Consider the following 21,595-nt stretch of genomic DNA (forward strand, 5'->3'; position numbering starts at 1 on the left):
TATACCCTCATTGCATAATATCAACTTAAAAATTGTTAGTCTATTAGATTCACCAGTGTTTTCTTCTACATTTTCTTTTCCATTTTATACTGAAATTTTTGACTCATTTGAGATGCATTTTGGTGTGAGAGGTGAAATAGAGATCCAGCTCCGTATTTTTCCCCCAAGGATCTGAAATAGCCTTTATCATATACTAAATCTATATTCATATAAATTTGGGTTTGCTTCTGGACTCTTATTCTGTTTGATATTCTCTTCTTTTACCATACATTTAATTATTGTAACTTAACAAAGTTTTACTAGTGAGCAGAGGTAGTTCCCTCTTACCACTATTCTTTTTCAGATCCCTCCCCCAGCCATTCTTGCCGGTTAAAAAAATTTTCTTAATTGGATTTTAGAACCATTCCCTCAAATTCTCCCCTCTGCTAAAGCCTTTCTGTGCTTTATTTCATTGAATTTACAGATTAACATAGAGAGAACTCACATTTTCACAATATTAACTCTCCATATACAGTACAAGTCATTCTTTTTAAATGTCTTTTTGACTCTCACTGGAAATCCTTTTTTCAATTATATTTGGCCACTGCTGGCATACAGAAAAGCTTTTGGGTTCTATGTATTTGTTTTCTAGGACTGCTGTAACAAGGTACCACGAACTATTGTCTCACATTTCTGGAGGCTAGAAGCCAAAATCAAGGTGTCTGCAAGGCCATGCTCTCGGAGGCTCTTGGGGAAGAATCTGTTCCCTGCCTTTCTCTTAGCTTCTGGTGTCATGCTGGTGGTCCTTGGCTTGAGGCTGCATAACTCTGTTGTCATATGGCCTTCTCACTATGTCTTCACAGTGTCTTCTTATTCATACATCAGTCATACTGGGTTAAAGGCCCACTATACTCTAGTAAGTTAAGACCTTATCTTAACTATTTCTGCAAGGATCTGTTTCCAAATAGGGTTCTATCCTGAGGTATTGGGGGTTACGGCTTCAACATCTCTTTTTGGGTAACATAATTCAACCCATAACAGTTCTACTATCATGTAAATACTCATTTTAATTTCCTCATCGCTCCTGATTATTTCACAGATGACTCTCTGGTGTTTTCCTGGTGCACAGCTTATCTGCATATAATGAAGACGATGTCTCTTTTCCAATATTTATTTCTCATTTCATCTTCTTATCTAAGCTCGTTGACTAGTACGTTATCACACCTACACAAGAGGTAGTCATTATCTTTAAAAAGTTTGCTTTATTGTCTTTAAAATCTGAGTATGATTACTACTGGAGTGGAACATTTTAAAAACCCATCCATTTGTATTTCTTCTTCTGTGAACTATGTGTTTCTATCCTTTGTTTACTTTTTATACTGAAGGTTTTTAATTAATTTGAAAGAGCTCTTGTGCATTGAAAATCTTAACTTCTTGTGACATATTAAAAATATTTTCCTCCAAGATTTTGAAAGCACCTTGTCAACTATCCAGCAGCCAACAGAAAGCAAAAAATATAAGAAAGGTACAGATCTACTGTAACATTGATTAATTATACCTTTCTGTGCAACAGTCCAATACATGAGCAAATGCCTCTCATATTGTAATAGTAAGATGAATAGTGGAGAGCAGTGTAGATTTTTATGAAGCACTCTTGAAAATTTCAAGTACAATAATACTTATAACTTGTCTCATAGTATAGCATTACCAAACCATTCATTTTCTTTCCAGCTAAAGCACTCAAAGGAGCTTCAGAGACTAAATGATCTGATTAACCCTTTAATACCACATGCTTCACAGCTCTGGCTCCCACGTACTTAAGTTTACACTGACATTTAAAGGCTTTAACGCCATCAAAGAAAGGATTAACCTGTCCTTGGTTTGTCTAAATGACCAAATAATAAGATTTAAGTGATAACTAGCTGTAGGATATGTCCTTATTAAATTTGATAGGATTTAAAAAAACTCAAGTAATGTAATAAAGTTTGCAAAGTGATCTAGATTAAACAGGTTTGACTGCTCAATTTGGAAGTGATTCAGTGTACAGGTACAGGTATAAAGGCAATTTTAAAATATTAGGCTTTGAATGTTGCTGACCAGAAAGTTGAGGAATGTTAAACAAACATTACAATATATTGTTTTAGCTACTTTTCATTACCCATAAAATAAACGTGTGCTTATTTTAGCAGTGTGCCTTCTCTCCCCTCCTCACAAGTTTCATTCCCCCCAAAGATTTACGTAACATGGTAGGAAACACGAGAAAGGAAAGACAACCTACTTCTTGAGATGTTGATGCTCATCCAGAAATATAAATGTCCTAAAAGCCCAGACAGAAAGTCCCTGTCCAGGACCACTGAGGGGGTATTTTGATTTACTAGGACTGATCTGCCCATTAGCCAAGAATGTACAAGTAAAGATGCTAGGACTTGGCAATGTTCTTACTGGCATTAAAACCAGCCTGGATTTGGTCACCTTACTGATTCCATACCTTGTATCTTTATTTCTTTGTCCTATGCATATTCTTACTTAAAAATGATGTGGCCTTTGCTGTACAGAAAAATACAGATGTTAGGTTTACTACTTATATCTATCGCTTGTATGCCTTTGTTTTGCCTGTGTTCCCTATGGAAGCCTTTATATTTGTCTGTGCAAGGACTCGGGGCATATTACGAATAAGTGGTTACACTTTACCATGACACTTTATACCTGCAATGTGTATGACTTTGCACATGTTCACTGAGACAACTGATCTAAGAAGTTTATATGTCTGTGTGTGTGTGTAAAATTTTTCACAAACAGAGTAATTTTATATGATTGTATTTGGGTAGTGTTTTTCACCACCCAATAGCAGGTAGGAATTGTACATAGTAAGAACACATATTGTATATACACACACACGTTCATATATACGCCCTGGGTCACAATAGAAAATGTGTTTTGTATCATGGTTTGCAGTCACAACAGTGGGAAAGGCACTGTATTAAACGTGTTTACAATGCGATGGAATCCTTCTTGGCATTCTTTCATTTCCAGAGGTCAAAGATGTTCTTGCTTTTCATTCAATCTACAAATGTTTACTGGACAACTACTATATGTTGGTTGAGGGCTTAGGTGTTGGGGCAGGAAGAAAAAGAGGCAAAATTACTTGGCAATTTCTACCTATTATTACACAGATATAAGGGTTTAAATAAAAACATAAAAACAAGATGCTGAATTGATTACAGCTGCTCGTATTTTAATATGCTTATTGATGGCCATGAAAACCTAAGTGGAATGTATGAAAAATTCCCAGAAATAAAGTCTTCACCGGATGTTAAGCCTCTTGTGCTTCTCATTAATACTTGGAGAGTGATCCAGTATAAAATCTATAGTTGAGACAGGAATTCTCTAAAGATATATTTCTTTTTCTTTATTTTTTGAGACAAAATCTTGCTCTGTCACCTAGGTGGCAGTGCAGTGGTGCGATCTCGGCTCACTGCAGCCTCTGCTCCCAGATTCCAGCGATTCTCCTGCCTCCGCCTCCCGGGTAGCTGGGATTACAGGCACCTGCCATCATGCCGGCAAATTTTTGTATCTTTTAGTAGAGACGGGGTTTCACCATGTTGGTCAGGCTGGTCTCAAACTCTTGACCTCAGGTGATCCACTTGCCTCGGCCTCCCAAAGTGCTGAGATTACAGGCGTGAGCACTGTGCCTGGCATAAGTTTATTTTATAAGTGATATAATCTGTGCTTTATAACAACAGAAGCTTTAAGAATAACTTAGGAAAAAATAATTATTTTTCTCTTTTCTGATCTTTGGACAGATTCAATAAATATGTTATGATTTCTAGTGATTATTTACAACTTCCAAAATAATACCAACCATACTAACACTATAAGTATTTAATGCAGCAAAAATTCAAGTTTTATTTTTTTCCAATTTTGACTTTTCAAATTTAAATGCTATATATAGATATTTGGTTCCTTACACCAAATGCCCATTAGGCTGGTGATATAAGGCTCACACACATTTTCTGGAAATATAAAAAATCTAAATGAGTTGTCTTGTATTTTTGGAAAATAAACTCAAATGATTGGGTAATAGGGTCACAATTGTACTGGAAAAATGCTTTCTGACAAAAGGATACTTTCCCCCCCAAGTCAATCTAGATAATCAAGATTGGCTACAGCCAAATTATGATGGAGCTGGCCCAAATTTTCATAACTTTGTGTTCAGTGATGTCATATTAGTAGTTTGAAATTGGTCACAGGTAGGAGTATTTATACCACAGAAATCAGCAAAAGCTACCAATCAGAGGTTCCCCTCCTATTCTGAAGAGCCTTTAAATATTTGCCAGCACTTCACTGGCAATAGCCATTATTGTTTCAAAATACCATTTAACTCTTCATTGTTCATAAGAATCTTATTTGAAGATCTAAATGTTTGGGTGTTTTCTGTGTGAATCTGTCCTGGAAAAAGATTTAAATGTTTCTCATTCATTTATAGTAATGGAAATGTTAGACTTTCACTGTGAAGGCCTTATTATGTGAGACCTTCCCCAAAGAGAGTTCTTCCTTTTGTATCAGTTGTATTCTATTCCAAATAAACTGCTTACAATTCAATCTTTTAGAGATAGGGTCTTGCTATGTTCCCTAGGCTGGAGTACATTGGCATAATCATACCTTACTGCATCCTCATACTAGTGGACTCAAGCAATCCTCCCACCTCAGCCTCCCCAGTAGTTGGGAATACAGGCATGTACCACTACACCCAACTAAAATTTGGATTGTTATTTGAAAAAATGTTATTCTATTTTTTAAAACTCAATCCATGCTTGTGAAGCAAAATACGTAGACTTCGAATAGAACCTAACAGATTATAGTTCTCTGTCATAAAGTCTATGTGGTTTAATGATAAAAGGTTAATTTAAAAATTTTGTAAAGTATAAAATAAACAATTTTATTAGATGAACTCATTTATTTGACATATTAAATTAGACAAAGAAATATATATGTAACCAGATAAAAACAATCACATTCTCATACTACTTGAACACACAGCAGTGGTTAAAAATAATGGATTGTAAAAGGGACCCCAGGATTTAATGCAAAAACCACCCCATACGAGAAAAGTTTCAGGCTTCTAACTTCACTGAATCCAGTACTAAACGTGCTTCTTTATATTCCTCAGCTTCTTCCAAGTCTTTTTCACTTTCCTAAAATGAAATACAATAAAAATTAAGTTTATCCTTTTCAAGTTTCAGTACTTTGTTATTTACTCAAATATTACAAACCATTAATGTAAATAACTAAAATATTAAAAGTAAAAAATCCCAAGCCTCATCTAAATATATTGTAATTCCACAGGTTTCCCACGTTCTGCTCCTTCTTTACAAGGAAAGGGAAATCACTGGTGGTTTTGTTTCACTGTATATATTCTCATATAATAAGTGAATAACAGTCTTCTAAAGCTACCAACATTAAGTAAATTAAATAAAAACCTCAGAAAAAGTTTATTCTCATTTTGGTGACCCATCATCATCATACGAAAGAGAAAAGTAAAAAGGAAGATCTACTAACATGTTACATATATGACAGCATTCAGGCCAATATAATCCACCAACTATTCGCAATGACAAAGAAGGCTTCCGATGCCACAACAGAGTTAAATATAATCTTCGAATTAAACAAATGAATTGCCTGCTTGCTAATGGGTATTACATACCCTACACTAAAGGAAAGAAAATACCTCCTTCATTTTCTGATATTTAAAGATTGAGTTTTTCCATAATACTGATATACAGGCAACTTTTACTAATATATTGTAATGATAACAGACAAATGAAATAATATTATCTAAATTACATAGGAAATTTTCTTTGATTTTTAAATGAAGCTATGGTTAGCAATTTATGTCAGGTCAATAAAAGATGGAGATATACAAACAGAGTAGAGGAAATACAGTATGTGTGTATTTAATATGAAAACTGAAAGCAAAAGGACTAAGAATTTGCTTAGCTCAAACTATAGGTAAGAATTTCTTAAACCTCCATGTTATACCTTAAACACATCTTTGTTCTCTGTTAGTAAACATAAGCTCTTTGAGGGCAGAGATATTGTTGAATACATTTCACATACAAATATATAATCCAAATACATTATTATTATTATTATTATTTTGGTATTTTTAGCAGAGACGGGGTTTCACCATGTTGGTCAGGCTGGTCTTGAACCCCTGACCTCGTGATCCACCCACCTTGGCCTCCCAAAGTGCTGGGATTACAGGCGTGAGCCACCGCACCCAGCGGCCAACATTATTTTTTTTCAAGCAATTTCTATTACTTTCTCAGCTACTAGATTCATGAGAGAAAAAAGCATTTAAACTGTCAAGAAATACAAATGATGCTTCCTGTCTTAGACAGTATTTTAACAGTTATTATTTCCTGCTTTATCTCCCTTCTGTATCACAAGGCATTTATACCAGCAAGTATAAGTGTTATTCAGCTCCAAGTTAATATGAGGGGACTATATAGATTGCCAGGCTTTTTCCCCCTCTCAAACTGATTTAGGTTTGAATGTGAAAGAATTCCAGATCCTTTTAATAAGATCGCAAATTCTTTTGAAACATTAGATCTTTTAAAATTTTAATCAGTCAACTCATCCTCAATGTCTCAACAGATCCTTATGTATGAAAACCAAATAATCAAGACATTGCTGGACAATACTGGTACTATCATAACTTAAATAAGTTTAACTAGCTAAATTTTAATAAACTGAACAAACATGCTAGAAAACAGTACTTTTACTGGAGGCATAATTCAAAACACAATTTAAACTCCATTAATTATTTTAAAATATAGTGGTATAAAGGGCAAGTGAATAAGAAATACTGCCAACTAGTTCTCAGTGTTAAATATTTAAACTTTTGGCTTTCCATGTATTGGATTGAAAAAAAAAATTTTAACATAAGACACAGAAGTCTTTGCTTACTAATATCTGCTGAAGATCCAAATATGCGGCTTCCAACCTGCGCTGGCAATCTGGGATCATCATCCGGGATTCTTGTAGGATCTCTGCCTAGAATGAGAATCTCTGTGAGACGTTTAAAGATGGCAGAACTTGTATGTGTTTAGCTCATATCTTGGTAAATATATCCTTATTAAGAGGAATCAGAAAAAAGTTATGGTTATGTTAAATGGTTCAATATTTTAACTTAAATTGTATATATTAGAAGTTAAAAAGAAAGACCAGGCACAGTGGCTCACGCCTGTAATCCCAGCACTTTGGGAGGCCGAGGCAGGCAGATCACGTGAGGTCAGGAGTTCGAGACCAGCCTGACCAACATGGAGAAACCCTGTCTCTACTAAAAATACAAAATTAGCAGGGCGTGGTGGTGCATGCCTGTAATCCCAGCTACTCAGGAGGCTGAGGCAGGAGAATCGCTTGAACCCAGGAGGTGGAGGTTGCGATGAGCTGAGATTGCACCATTGCACTCTGGCCTGGGCAACAAGAGCGAAACTCCATCTCAAAAAAAAAAAAAGTTAGAAAAGAAAGACTGTCATACTGTAAAATCTACAAAGTACAAGTTTTAGAACTAAATCTTTTTGGTAATCACCTTCGCATGCTAAGTGAAAGTTAACTGGAAAAGCTTTTCATAGAGCATTTATTTTAAAAGGCTATTTAAAATAAACTATTTCCCCTGCTGTCACAAAGCACCTTTATCCAAAATGGGATCAGCTGGTTATATAAATATCTCCTGCATCTTTTGAGTAATAAAGAAAAACAGTGTTTAGATAATATCACATGGAGATAATTACTGCATGAAAAAAGTTATTGAGTTATTGATCACATCGTGTGCACACTGCAGGCGGTTCACACTGAAAGAGAGAGGTAAAGAAAAATGAAAAGCAAAGACCAGCAGGTTCATATTTTTGATGCTTATCATGCATAAAAAGTTATTACTTATCCTTGTGCTTCATTTTAGGAGAGAGATTATTCTCCCCATGCAATGTGAGCCAAATTACCAATGTGGCACCCCTCTGAATCTAAACTTCTTCCTATTCCTCCTGATGACAGACACTACAGAATTAAACACAGAAATATGTATTCTAGAGGATATTTCTGGACATAAAATCCATCATTCAAAACTGGACTATAACACATCAAATCATGAAAGAAAAAAAATCAAATCAATGACAGGGAAACCCAACTGATAAGAGTAAATAAGTTAATGCCACATATTGGACTTCAAATAGGGCTTTTTCTTAGAGTAGTAGGAAGCTTTATTTCCTTAAACCATTCTCAGAAAGAAACATAGAGCTCATCTAAACATTTATTTTCAAAAAAATAATGTTTGATCAAATACCTTTAAAGAAATGGGTAGAAAATCTGAGCTTTTTACTAAGGAGATTATCAAGCTCGTATAAAATAAAAAGTAATGATAACAGTAATAATACTATATTTTAATAGAAACTTTAAGTCCCAGTACCTTCTTCCTTTCCCAAACAGCTTTGTCAGAGCTCATATTGAAAACAAAAATCTCAATTATAACATACAAAGAAGTTCTTTATTCACATGTATTTTCTCAGGTGGAAATCTATTGTTGAACTTAAACTTCTTTTACTAATAAGGCACAGGTTGAAAATTTCAAACATAACATCATGATTTTACCTCAGAGCTAATCATACTATGCCTACACATTTAACCACTGCCATTAAATTATTTTTGTGTATCTGGTTAGTTTGAATATATGTGAAAAATCAGTGACAGGAATATTTCATATTGGATTTTTCCTATTTCCTTTCCTATGGAATTCCCTTCAGAATGGTTACAGGAATTAAACAAGATGAAACGAATAGGTCAAATCCATGACAAGTCACAATATGTGTTTGTAAAAAAAAATATTTTCTAAGCTTTAGCCACCAAAAAAAACTTTAAACAATGCCACCCAAAAATAACTTCTATTCATTAAAATTCCATCTATTATTACAAATCAAGAATCCTCAGTCTATCAACACAGGACTCTGACTTACACAGGGCCAAAGCTCAGGCTCTCCCATACACTACCCCAATTCATTCAATAAGTTTACTATACGTCTTCAGGATGCCAGGTACCGGGGATACAAAGATGAAAAAGAAAAGGTCTCTGTCCTCTAAATCCATAAGTCTAGGTGTATTAACATGAAAAGAAACATTTGAGATTGCTTCAAGAAGATCATGCCACAGAGAGCCAAAGGAACACAGTGATGGCTATGATTTGGAATTCACAAACCACATCTTCATCAAAGCCATAAATCATATATTTTACCTTGGGACAATGAATTACAACTGTCTGGAATAATTTTAAAACACAGTATATGAGGTGTGATTATATATGTAGAGATACCCCCCAAAACACCTAAACTTAATTAAATGAATATTATCTTTCAAAGTGTTTCCCTTGGGAGGTAGTACTCAAATGAATTGTGCCTCTGTTTACAATATCTGAATCAATTGTCAGTTTATTCTAATGTTGACTATGATAAATCTGAGCTTAATTCAGGATCTTGGCATAGACTGGGAGATGCAAAGAACCTTAGAGGAACAAACACAACAGGATGTGGTACTAACTGATGTCTAATTGCTTTTAAAACAAGTTACGGTTTTATAGGGGGTACTTATTTGGTAAAATGGAAGTTGGGAGTTAGTTTAGCAAGGTTCAGGTTATAACAATGAATAAATGGCTGAACCTAAAATCTAAACAATTTCCTTTAGAGTCAAACATATGTAAATTGGAAAGGAAATACCCCAATTGGCAGATCTTCATTTTTGTCAGAAAGAAGAGTTCTGTGAAATAATCTGGCCAATGTCAATCAAGCTCTTAGGTTATTGCTGATTGTGATGAGGTTTCCAGATTCTTTAAGGATCCAGATCATCCATCAGAAGCTGGCTATACCTATAGCTGTAATAATCAATAGATACTCTAATATTGGCTATTGGCTACCTCTGAAACCAATGGCATTAGTTTGCCAGGTTGAGCTCTAGAGTAATCCAGATTACTGGAATAATGGTTAAGTGTTTCCTTTAGATGGCGGTAAAATGTTAAGGTACTCACTTGTCAGGAAATCTATTTGACTTGTATTCTGTGGTTATTGCTAAATGAGTAAGATTGTAAGAAGAATCTTAAGTCAAAGAAAAAAAAATGATCTTTGGGCCCTTAAGCTCTAATGTATCAATAATTACTTTAAATGTAAATGATGTAAATACACTAGTTAAAAGGCAGAGATTCATGGATTGGACCCAATAACATGCTGTCTACAAGAAACTCATTTTAAACATAATAAAATAAAAAATAAAAGGATAGGAAAATATATATAATGTAAACATTAATTTAAAAAATCGGGGCTAGGCATGGTGGCTCATTCCTATATAATCCCAGCACTTTAGGAGGCCAAGACAGGAAGATCGCTTGAGGCCAGCAGTTTGCGACCAGCCTGGGCAACACGGTGAAACTCTGTTTACAAAAAATAAAAATTAGGTGAGTGTGATGGCACATGCCTGTAGTTCTAGCTACTCAAGAGGCTGAGGCAGGAGGATTACTTGAGCCCAGGAGCTGGGAGGTTACAATGAGCTATGATCGTGACAATGTACTCCAGCCTAGGCGAAAGAGTGAGACCTTGCCTCTAAAAAAGCCAAAAAATCAGGAGTGGCTAAACAAATACCAGATAAAGTAAACTTCAAAGCAAAATAATTATTACAGACAAAGAGGGATGTTACATTATCATAAAATTATCAATCTACCAAGAAAATACAGTGATCTTAGATGTGCATGCATTAAACAACAGAGTTTAAAAATATGTAAAACAAAAACTGAGAGCTCTGAAAGGAAAAACAGACAAATCCATAAACATCAGCTGGGGATTTCAATACCCCACACTCAGCAACTGATAGAAATATTAGATGAAAATCAGTAAAGGTATAAAAGAACTGAACAACACCAACGCACAAGGTGTAACTGACTTTTATAGAACACTCTACCTCAGAAAGAATACAATGTTCTAATAAGTAAGGAGAATACAAACACTTTTCAAGTGCCCATGAAATATTTACTGAAGTAAGCCATATTCTGGATCAAAAAACCCCAACAATAACAAAAACCCCAACAAATTTAAAAGAACTGAAATCCTACATAATACATTATCTGACTATAATGGAGTAAAATTAGAAATCATAACAGAAAGAAGGAAAATCCCTACTTAGAAATTAAACAATATACTTGTAAGTAGGCCATGGGCCAAAAAAAAAGTCTCAAATAAAGACACAGATAAATGGAAATGAAAATATAACATGTCAAATTTTATGGGATGCAGCTAAAGCAGTGTCTGTTGGGAAATTTATAGCACTAAATGCTTAATCAAAAGGAAGGGTCTGAAATTAATAATCTTGTTTTAATTTAATTTAAATAAGTTCTTGTTTCAAGAACCTAGAAAAAGAAGAGCAAAATAAACCTAAAACAAGCAGAAGGAAATAATATATAGGAGCAGAAATCAACGAAATTAAAAACAGAAAAGCAACAGACAAAACTGTATGAAACAAAAGGCTGGTTTTGGCTGGGTGCCATGGCTCATGCCTGTAATCCTAACACTTTGGGAGGTTGGGGCAGGCAGATTGCTTGAGCCCAGGAGTTCGAGCCAGCCTGGGCAACAGGCAAGACCCCATCTCTACAAAAAATTAGCCAGGTGTGGTGACACACATCTGTAGTCCCAGCTACTTGGAAGGCCAAAGTGGGAGGATTGCTTGAACCTGGGAGGTTAAGGCTGCAGTGAGCCATGATCACACCACTGCACTCCAGCCTGGGCGACAGAGTGAAACCCTGTCTCAAAAAAATAGTAATAAAATAAAGAAACCAAAAAGCTGGTTTCTTGGAAAGAAAAAAAACCACACTGATAAACCTTTAAGCAAGACAGACAAAGATAAAGTGAAAGGGCACAAATCACCAAAAGCAGTCCAAAATAGAGGATATCATTACGGATCTTGCAATTATTAAAAGGAGAGGAAAGAAATAATATAAATGATGTTATACTATTGTTTATAATGCTCATAAACAACTTAGAAGAAATTGACCAATTCCTCAAAAACTACCAACTACCCAAACTTAATTACTTAAATAGTCCTATTAATCAATCACTACAGAAACTGAAGTTGTAATTTATTTGTTGTTGTTAATTTAAAAAATACTTTTTCTACAATGTTCTGCTGAATGAAGTTGTAATTTAAAAGTTCCTATAAAAGAGCTCTCCAGGCCCAAACAATTTCAATAGACAATTCTACCAAACATTTAAATAACAATTAACACCAATTTTACACAAATCCTTCAAGAAAACAGAAAAGGAAGGAACAAATGAGTTTTGAAATCAGTATTCCCAAATGATTTTATGAAATCAGTATTAACCGTACAGCAACACCACACAAAGACAGCACAAAAAAAAGAAAACTGCCTCAACAAATTAGCAAACTGAATTCAGCAATGTATACAAATAATTATTTATAGATCAGTATCAAGTGGGATTCACTGTACGTATGCAAGGATGGTTAAATATTTGAAAATCAATCCATGTAATTCACATCATCAGGTCTGAGAAAGAAAATGAATATAATCCTAGAACTAGTAAGTTTAGCAAGGTGAGTTTGCAGGTTACAAGATCAACATAAAAACAAAAATCAACTGCACTTTTATATCTAACAACAAATATGGTATGTGGAAACCAAAACTAAAAGCAATACAATTTGCGAGAGCGTCAAAAAAAAAAAATACTTAGCTATACATTAATAATGTGCAGGATCTGTATGCTGAAAATTATAAAATGCTGATGAAGGAAATCAGACCTAAATAAATTAGAAAGACTTACCATATTCATTAACTGGGACATCAATTTGCCCCAAGCTGATTTATAGGTTTAATGCAATTCCTATCAAAAGGTGTTTTATAGATACAGACAAGCTTATTTAAAAATTTACATGGAAAGCCAAAACAAACTGGAAAAACTAAAATAATTTTGAAAAAAAAATAAAATAAATTCTCATTCTTCCCAATGTTAAGATTTACTACATCAGTACAGAATCAAAACAGTGCAGTATTGTTAAAGGGATAGACAAAGATTAATGAACCAGAAGAGAGAACACAAAAGTAAACCCACACAAATATGTCCAACTATTTTTGACAAAGATACAAAAGCAATTCAATGAAGGGAAGACAGCCTTTTCAACCAATGCTGCTGGAGCAACTGGACATTGATTGGCAAAAAGATGAATCTCAAACCAAATGTAACACTTTATATAAAAATTACCTCAAAATGGATTGAAGACTTAAATACAAAACACAAAATCATACAACTTTTAGGGAAAAAAATAGAAAATCTTTGGGACCTAAGACAAGCAAAGAGGCCTTAGCCCTGAAACTAAAAGTATGATTCATAAAAGGAAGTACTGATAAATTGGACATTCTTGAATTTAAAAACTGTTGGCTGGGCGCGATGGCTCATGCCTATAATCCCAGCACTTTGGGAGGCCAAGGCGGGCAGATCACTTGAGGTCAGGAGTTCGAGACCAGCCTGACCAACACAGTGAAACCTTTTCTCTACTAAAAATACAAAAATCAGCTGGGCATGGTGGCAGGCGTATATAATCCAAGCTACTAGGGAGGCTGAGGCAGAAGAATTGCTTGAACCTGGGAGACAGAGGTTGCAGTGAGCTGAGATCGCACCATTCCAGCAAAGAGCATGGCTCTGACTCAAAAAAAAAAAAAAAAAAAAATTAGCCAGGCATGGTGGCACATGCCTGCAGTCACAGCTACTTGGGAGGCTGAGGCAGAAGGATCGTTTCAACCCAGGAGGCAGAGGTTGCAGTGAGCTGAGATCTCCTCACTGCACTCCAGCCTGGGCGACCAAGCAAGATTCTGTCTCAAAACAAAAACAAAAACAAAATCCTTGTTTCTCTGTCAAAGACACTGTTAAGAGGATAAGAAGACAAACTACAGACAGAAATATCTGCAAACCACATATCTGACAAAGGGCATGTGTCTAGAATATACAATGAACTCTCAAAACTCAAACGTAAAAAAAAGCAAAGCATCCAATTAGTGGGCAAAAAGGCCTGATCACTCATTTTCACTGAAGAGGATACACAGACAGCAAATAAGCACATCAAAAGACATTCAATATTATTAGCCATTATGGAAAAGCAAATTAAAAGCACAATGAGTTATCACTATACAGCTATCATATAGCTGATGGCTAAATGCTAAAATTAAAAAATAGAGATCACACTGAATGCTGGTGAAGATGTAGAGAAATTGAATCACTGCTGGTGGGAACATAAAATAGTACAACCGCTCTGGAAAAAGAGTTTGGTAGTTTCTTTTAAAACAAAAACCACACGAATACAACCTAGTAATTGCACTCTTAGGCATTTATCCCATAGAAATAAAAACTTTTGTTCAAGAGTAGAGAACTCAGAAATAAACCCAAATACAGCCAACTATCTTTGACAAAGCAAACAAAAACATAAAGTGGGGAAAGGACACCCTTTTCAACAAATGGTGCTGGGACAATTGGCAAGCCACATGTAGGAAAATGAAACTGGATCCTTACCTCTCATCTTATACAAAAATCAACTTAAGATGGATTAAAGACTTAAATCTAAGACCTGAAACCATGAAAATTCTGGAAGATAACATTGTAAAAACCCTTCTAGACACTGGCTTAGGCAACGATTTCGTAACTAAGAACCCAAAAGGAAATGTAATAAAAACAAAGATAAATAGCTGGGACTTAATTAAAGAGCTTTTGCATGGCAAAAGGAACAGTCAGCAGAGTAAACAGACAACCCACAGAGTGGGAGAAAATCTTCACAATCTATACATCTGACAAAGGACTAATATCCAGAATCTATAACAAATTCAAACAAATTAGCAAGAAAAAAACAAATAATCCCATCAAAAAGTGGGCTAACGATATGAATAGACAATTCTCAAAAGAAGACATACAAATGGCCAACAACTATATGAAAAAATGCTCAACACTAATGATCAGGGAAATGCAAATCAAAACCACAATGCAATACCACCTTACTCCTGCAAGAATGATCATAATCAAAAAATAAAAAAAAATAGATGTTGGTGTGGATGTGGTGAACAGGGAACACTACACTGCTGCTGGGAATGTAAACTAGTACATTCGTGTGGAGATTCCTTAAAGAACTAAAAGTAGAACTACCATTTGATCCAGCAATTCCTACTGGGTATCTACCCAGAGGAAAAGAAGTCATTATATGAAAAAGATACTTGCACACGCATGTTTATAGCAGCACAATTCACAACTGCAAAAATGTGGAACCAACCCGAATGTCCATCCATCAACAAGTGGATAAACTGTGGCATGCATATATATATATGATGGAATACCACTCAGCCACAGAAAGGAATGAGTTAATGGCATTTGCAGCAACTTGGATGGGACTGGAGACAATTGCTCTAAGTGAGGTAACTCAGGAATGGAAAAGGAAACATCATATGTTCTCACTTATAAGTGGGAGCTAAGCTATGAGGATGCAAAGGCATCGGAATGACACAATAGACCTTGGGGATTCAGAGGGAAAGGGTGGGAATGGGGTGAGGGATAAAAGACTACAAATCTGGAAACCATCATTCTCAGTAAACTATCGCAAGGACAAAAAACCAAACACCGCATGTTCTCACTCATAGGTGGGAATTGAACAATGAGAACTCATGGACACAGGAAGGGGAACATCACACTCCGGGGACTGTTGTGGGGTTGGGGGAGGGGGGAGGGACAGCATTAGGAGATATACCTAATGCTAAATGACGAGTTAATGGGTGCAGGAAATCAACATGGCACATGGATACATATGTAACAAACCTGCACATTGTGCACATGTACCCTAAAACCTAAAGTATAATAATAAAAATAAAAATTTAAAAAAAAAGACTATAAGAAAATAAATATACTGAAACATTAAAAAAAAAAAAAAGACTACAAATCAGGTTGAGTGTACACTGCTTGGGTGATGGGTGCACCAAAATCTCAAAAATCACCACTAAAGAACCTACTTTTGTAACCAAATACCACCTGTTCCCCCAAAACCTACAGAAATAATAAAATAAAATAAAACCTATGTTCACATCAAAACTGTACATGAATGTTCACATCAGCTTTTCTCACAACAGCAAAAACCTGGAAACAATCCAAATGTTCATCAAAGGTTAAATGTTAGTACATCCAAACCATGGAATACTACTTAGCAGTAATAAAGAACAAACTATTGATACACTCAATAACTTCAATGGAAGGGAATTATATAAAATAGAAAAAGCCAATTTTAAAAGGTTACATACTGTAGATTCCATTCTATGTTATGTGACATTCTTGAGGCAGTGTAATTATTTAGGGTTTCTGGAGCAGAGAGGATGGGGTGGCTAAAAAGAAGTGGCAAGAAGGAGCTTTGCGATGGAACAGTTCTCCATCTTGATTGGTTGCTGCACATGCTACTGCAACGAACTATACAGGCAAACACACAAATGAGTGCACGTATAACTAGTGAAATATGAGTAAGCTCTGTGGTGTACCAAGGTCAACTTCATGGTTTGAATACTGTATTATATTTATACAAGATACTAACATTGGGGGAGGAAGGATGAAGGATGTAACGACACCTCTTTGAGTATCTTTTGGAATTTCCTGTGAAATCTATAATAAGAAATAAAAAAGCAAGTGTATTACCTTCTATAAGCCTGCATATATGTACCAAGAGACAAACACATTTTCTTGGATGACCGTAAGTTATTTTCCATATTTTTACTACTGATTAAAAGAAAATCTGGGTTTTTCTTCCAGGATCAGCCTTGTGAGACACTCCTGGTCAAAGGGGTATCTTCTTTGTTGACTGAAGCCTCCTAATATTTTCCATATATTTAATGAAAAGCATTTCCCCTTTATTTTTAGGAAAAACATAGAAACATGTAATCGTAAATGTTCACTCTTGTTTCAAAGAGTAAAAAAAAGTATGTACATCTTTTTCAAAAAGATGAATTTTACATTACTGTAATAATATGCAATAATTGCAAAGCTTTTGTGAAAACTCTTTTGTGAGAAAACTGGGAACTCTTTGTCCAAAAATTATACCAGTTTGTCTTACTACTTCTGGAACCTAAGAGGTAAGTTGTGCCTCAGGAGAAATGACAGAGATATGTCTGACTGAGTGTCATTACTGCCAATCATTATGCCCTAGGATAGGTTGAAAAACAAACCAGAAAGCTTTACCAAGTGAGGGCAAAACCCTCTGTACCCAACCCTAATTGGTGGAGAAGAAGAGAGATAATCAGAAGCAGAAGGCTAAAATCAATTTGGGCAATATTTGAATGACATGTTATATTGTTTAGCCAGAAAATAAAAAAAGACAGAATAAATCTTTAACTGACTGATATTCTGGCCTCCTGAAAACTTTTACCTAGCTGCTTATTTTTAAATTTTCTATTTTATTTTATGTATTTTTTGAGACAAGGCCTCACTCTGTCACCCAGGCTGGAGTACAGTGGCATGATCATGGCTCACTGCAGCCTTGACCTCCTGGGCTCAGGTGATCCTCTTACCTCTGCCTCCCAGGTGGCTGTGACTTTTGGGTACACACCACCACACCCAGCTAATTTTTTGTATTCTAATAAAATTTTTTTTTATTTTTTGTAGAGACAGAGTTTCACCTTTGATATGGTTTCACTCTGTGTCCCCACACAATCTCATCTTGAATTGTAATCCCCACATGTTAGGGAGGGACCTGGTGGGAGGTGATTGGATTATAGGGGTGGTTTCCATATGCTCTGATAGTGAGTGAGTTCTCATGAGATCAGAGGGTTTAAAAGTGGGGCACTTCCTATTTGTTCTCTTTCTCTCTCTCTCTCCTGCCGCCTTGTGAAGAAGGTGCTTGCTTCCCCTTCACATTCTGCCATGATTATAAGTTTCCTGAGGTCTCCCCAGCCATGTGGAACTGTGAGTCAAGTAAACCTATTTTCTTTTTAAGTTACCCAGTCTCAGGTAGTTCTATATAGCAGTGTGAAAACGGACTAATGCAAACAAGCTAGCCCCAGGCTAGTCTCAAACTCTGGGCTCAATTGATCTACCCAGCTTGGCCTCCCAAAGGGCTAGGATTACAGATGTGAGCCACTGCACCTGGCCTAATTACTGATTTTAAAAGAACCAAAATTATACCTAGTCCAACAGAGGGACTGTCCCCTGAGTTTTGGCAACCATCTTCAGGTAAGAGTTCGGTAGAGAATAAGAGATAGCACCTTAACTGTGTGCTTAAAATACAGCCAATTTAGAAGAGGTAGGAAAGCCGGAGCAAAACGGATACAAGCGAGAGAATAGCCAAAGTAGTGAGAAGTGACTGAGGATAGTGTTTAGCTCAGAAGAGGAAGAAATCTAGGGAGAAGTGTAGAAAACCCACAAAATGCAGCACTTGGCTTTCTTGATATTTTCTATGAAAGGCACAATAAATGTTAAGAAAACCATTGCTGACCTTAAAGTCCCAGGCAATCACAAACACAGCAGTTCTTTTGGTTATGCAATACCCATTGTTCATGATAAAAAAAAAAATGAATGGCCACAATATAGCTAAGCCAGGGAAAGGAAATTAAGAAATATATGTAGGTTGGCTAAAGACAAGTTTTTAGGAAACTCTGAAACAAAACTGCAATTGACAACTATATACATGGTAGGTTGACAACAGAAGCAACCAGAAACAACTATTATTCTGTAATCAGATATGAAATGTTATTTCTCAATAAGTACTAAGTTGGCTATGAATCTAACAAATCCTGTTAAAAAATATGATACCTATGACCAAAAAGAGAATTTTAACACGTCTGAGGGTAGAAACAACTTTTGAACAATTTTTTTTCCCCTTTTATATCTGTGTATGTAGTCAGTAATGTAACTAGTGTGTGGCTGGTATTTTGAAATGACAATTACCACACAGGATTCCGTAGTTAATCCTTACCTATAAAGTAGTGATTTTATTGAAAGATGATACATACATAAATATAAATGAAATAAAACAGGTTCTGTGATAACTCATAACTTTATTTGTAAAATTTTATTTAGAAAGGGAACACATTTATTCCTCCACTCCATGTAACTGATAACTCCTATTTTAGCTATAGGACTATTTTAAAATACATTATTGATGGTGAAAAAAAGCCAGGCAAAGAAAAAGACTAAATGAGGTCACTAGCTACATGACTGGGAAAATAAACTGATGAAGTCCAAGAAGGACCTGGATGAAATAAAGTTATATACTGTGTCATAATATTTTCCCACTAGATGTAGGAAAACAATAGAAGACATAAGATTGAAAGAGGTACAAAAGCAGTATGTATCATAATTTTAAGAATAAAAAGTTACATTCCATATGTAAATCCCTATGAATGGTGGTTAGTTCATAAAGGTGGACAAGGCCAGGTCAGGGGGCACTCACGCTTATAATCCCAGGACTCTGAGAGGCCAGGGTGGGAGGATCACTGGAGGCCAGGAGTTGAAGACCAGCCTAAACAAGAAAGTAAGACCCTGTCTCTATAAAAAATTTAAAAATTGGCCAGGCATGGTGGCACACATCTGTAGTCCCAGCTACTCTGGAGACTGAGGTGGGAGGATCACTTGAACCCAGGAGTTTGAGGCAGTAATAGTGAGCTAGGATCACACCACTGTACTCCAGCTTGGGCATCACAGAGAGACCCCACTGCCCAATATAATTTATTAATATTCAAAAAAAAAGGGGACATACTGTATCTACACATCTGCTTACTAATCCTCCCTCAATTAATGAGTATCTGACACACAAATGTCTTTTATACACACAGCGCTATATCACAAATAAAGGAAGACGGCCTCTCCTAAAAGCTTAATAAAATAAGAAGGCTATCTTCCTAGATAGCCAAGGGAAGACACAGCCAACAAGTTGTTTCAGCTGCTGCTGCATTTCTTTTGCACGGCAGAAAGCAACTCCCTACAAAAAAATCTATTTTAAATGATTGATTAATTTTACTGAATTAAGCCTGAGTTAAGTGTGATTACCAATTATGCCACAATTTACATGGCAAAAATGACTGTGAGTTCATAAAGCTGATTTTAAAACTAAATTTTAAGATACAGCCTGTACAAGCTGGTTCACACTCTCCTTTTTTTAAACTGTCATCTGGAAATTATTTTAAATGCATCTGACACTAGATTTTAAGTAGAAGACCAAGTGATCTGAGGTACATGTTACAGAGATTTATTTAGTTGTTGTGGTAGGGAAGGAATGGAGGATGTCAAGGGTGAAAGAAGTATGCCAGCTGGGAGGCTTCCGAAATAAATAGTACTAGCAAGAGATGATAGTGGACTAGACTAGAACAATGGCAGTAGAGAGAAAAATAGCGAGAGTAAGAAATAGGAGGTGCTGGCTGGGCACGGTGGCTCACCCCTGTAATCCCAGCACTTTGGGAGGCTAAGGCAGGCAGATAGCCTGAGGTCAGGAGTTCAACAGCCTGGCCAACATGATAAAACCCCATCTCTACTAAAAATACAAAATTAGCTGGGCGTGGTGGTGTTAATCCCAGCTTCTTGGGAGGCTGAGGCAGGAAAATCAGCTGAGCCAGGAGGCAAAGGTTGCAGTGAGCCGAGATTGCACCACTGCACTACAGCCTGGGTGACACAGCAAGACTCCATTTAAAAAAAAAAAAAAAAAAAAGAAAAAAAGAAATAGGAGATGATGCTGATATTAGATGTGGTTATTAGAAAGAGATAAAAATATCAAGAAGGGACCAACTAAATTTTTGGCTTGAGTATCTGGATGAGTGGAGGTACCATTCACTGAGATGAGGAAAAAGAAAGAAGAAATAGTTTTTTGTTTGGGAGAATAGCTTGGAGTAGTGTGAAATCAAGATTTTAATTTTGAACTCCTCAGAGGATATGTCAAGTTTCAAGGTGAAAGTGGTAACTTGTGTCAGATGCTATTGAGGTATTTAAGATGAGGGAAAAAAGAGTAATAACAGTGTCACTGATAATTGTAACAAGGGCTAGGGTACATAATCCACTCTTACAGGAAGGAAAGTGGCATAGGTACAGATGCAGATAGGTTGATAGATTTTGTCGTAAGAATATGAGAAAGTTCCCTAATGACCTCTATTTTCTCAAGGAATTATGAAGCAAGTGTCAGCTGAGAATGAATGTTCAATATATGCTATGATGGGAATAAAGAAAGTGTTACGGGAGCAAAAAGGAGGGGCACCTAACTCAGTCTGAGGTGAGAGTAGAAGAGACCTCAAGGAAGAACAGAAATTAATAAGAAGAGGGTAGGTAAGGCCAGGAGTAAGAGCATCCCAGACATGCAAAATTTCAGAGGCAAACAAGAAAGGGCATGTTCAGGGAGCTATAAGGCACCTAAGAGGTTGAGATAGGGATTGGTAAGAAATGAGGTTAGATAAGCAGATGTAACCTCATTTCTTGATTCAAAATCAAGAAGAGCCTTGTATGCAATGTTAAGGCCACTGAAATTTGTCATGAAGACAATCAGAAGTAACCATTGAAAAGTACAATGCATATTTTATTTT

General features: G+C 35.9%; 1 protein-coding gene across 1 annotated transcript in view; it reads right to left on the minus strand.

Moving 5' to 3' along the window:
- Positions 1-4,916: 4,916 nt before the first annotated feature.
- TBCA (tubulin folding cofactor A) overlaps positions 4,917-21,595 on the minus strand; it is a 74,850-nt gene continuing 58,171 nt past the window's right edge. Inside the window, exons 3-4 of the mRNA XM_003261503.4 lie at positions 6,949-7,035; positions 4,917-5,174 (exon numbers count right to left, since the gene is read on the minus strand). Of these exons, the coding sequence (XP_003261551.1) occupies positions 5,094-5,174; positions 6,949-7,035 (168 nt within the window). The 3' untranslated portion in view covers positions 4,917-5,093. The remainder of the gene's footprint in view (positions 5,175-6,948; positions 7,036-21,595) is intronic.

The sequence above is a fragment of the Nomascus leucogenys genome, chromosome 2 (genome assembly GCF_006542625.1).
Source record: "Nomascus leucogenys isolate Asia chromosome 2, Asia_NLE_v1, whole genome shotgun sequence".
NCBI classification, from domain to species: domain Eukaryota; kingdom Metazoa; phylum Chordata; class Mammalia; order Primates; family Hylobatidae; genus Nomascus; species Nomascus leucogenys.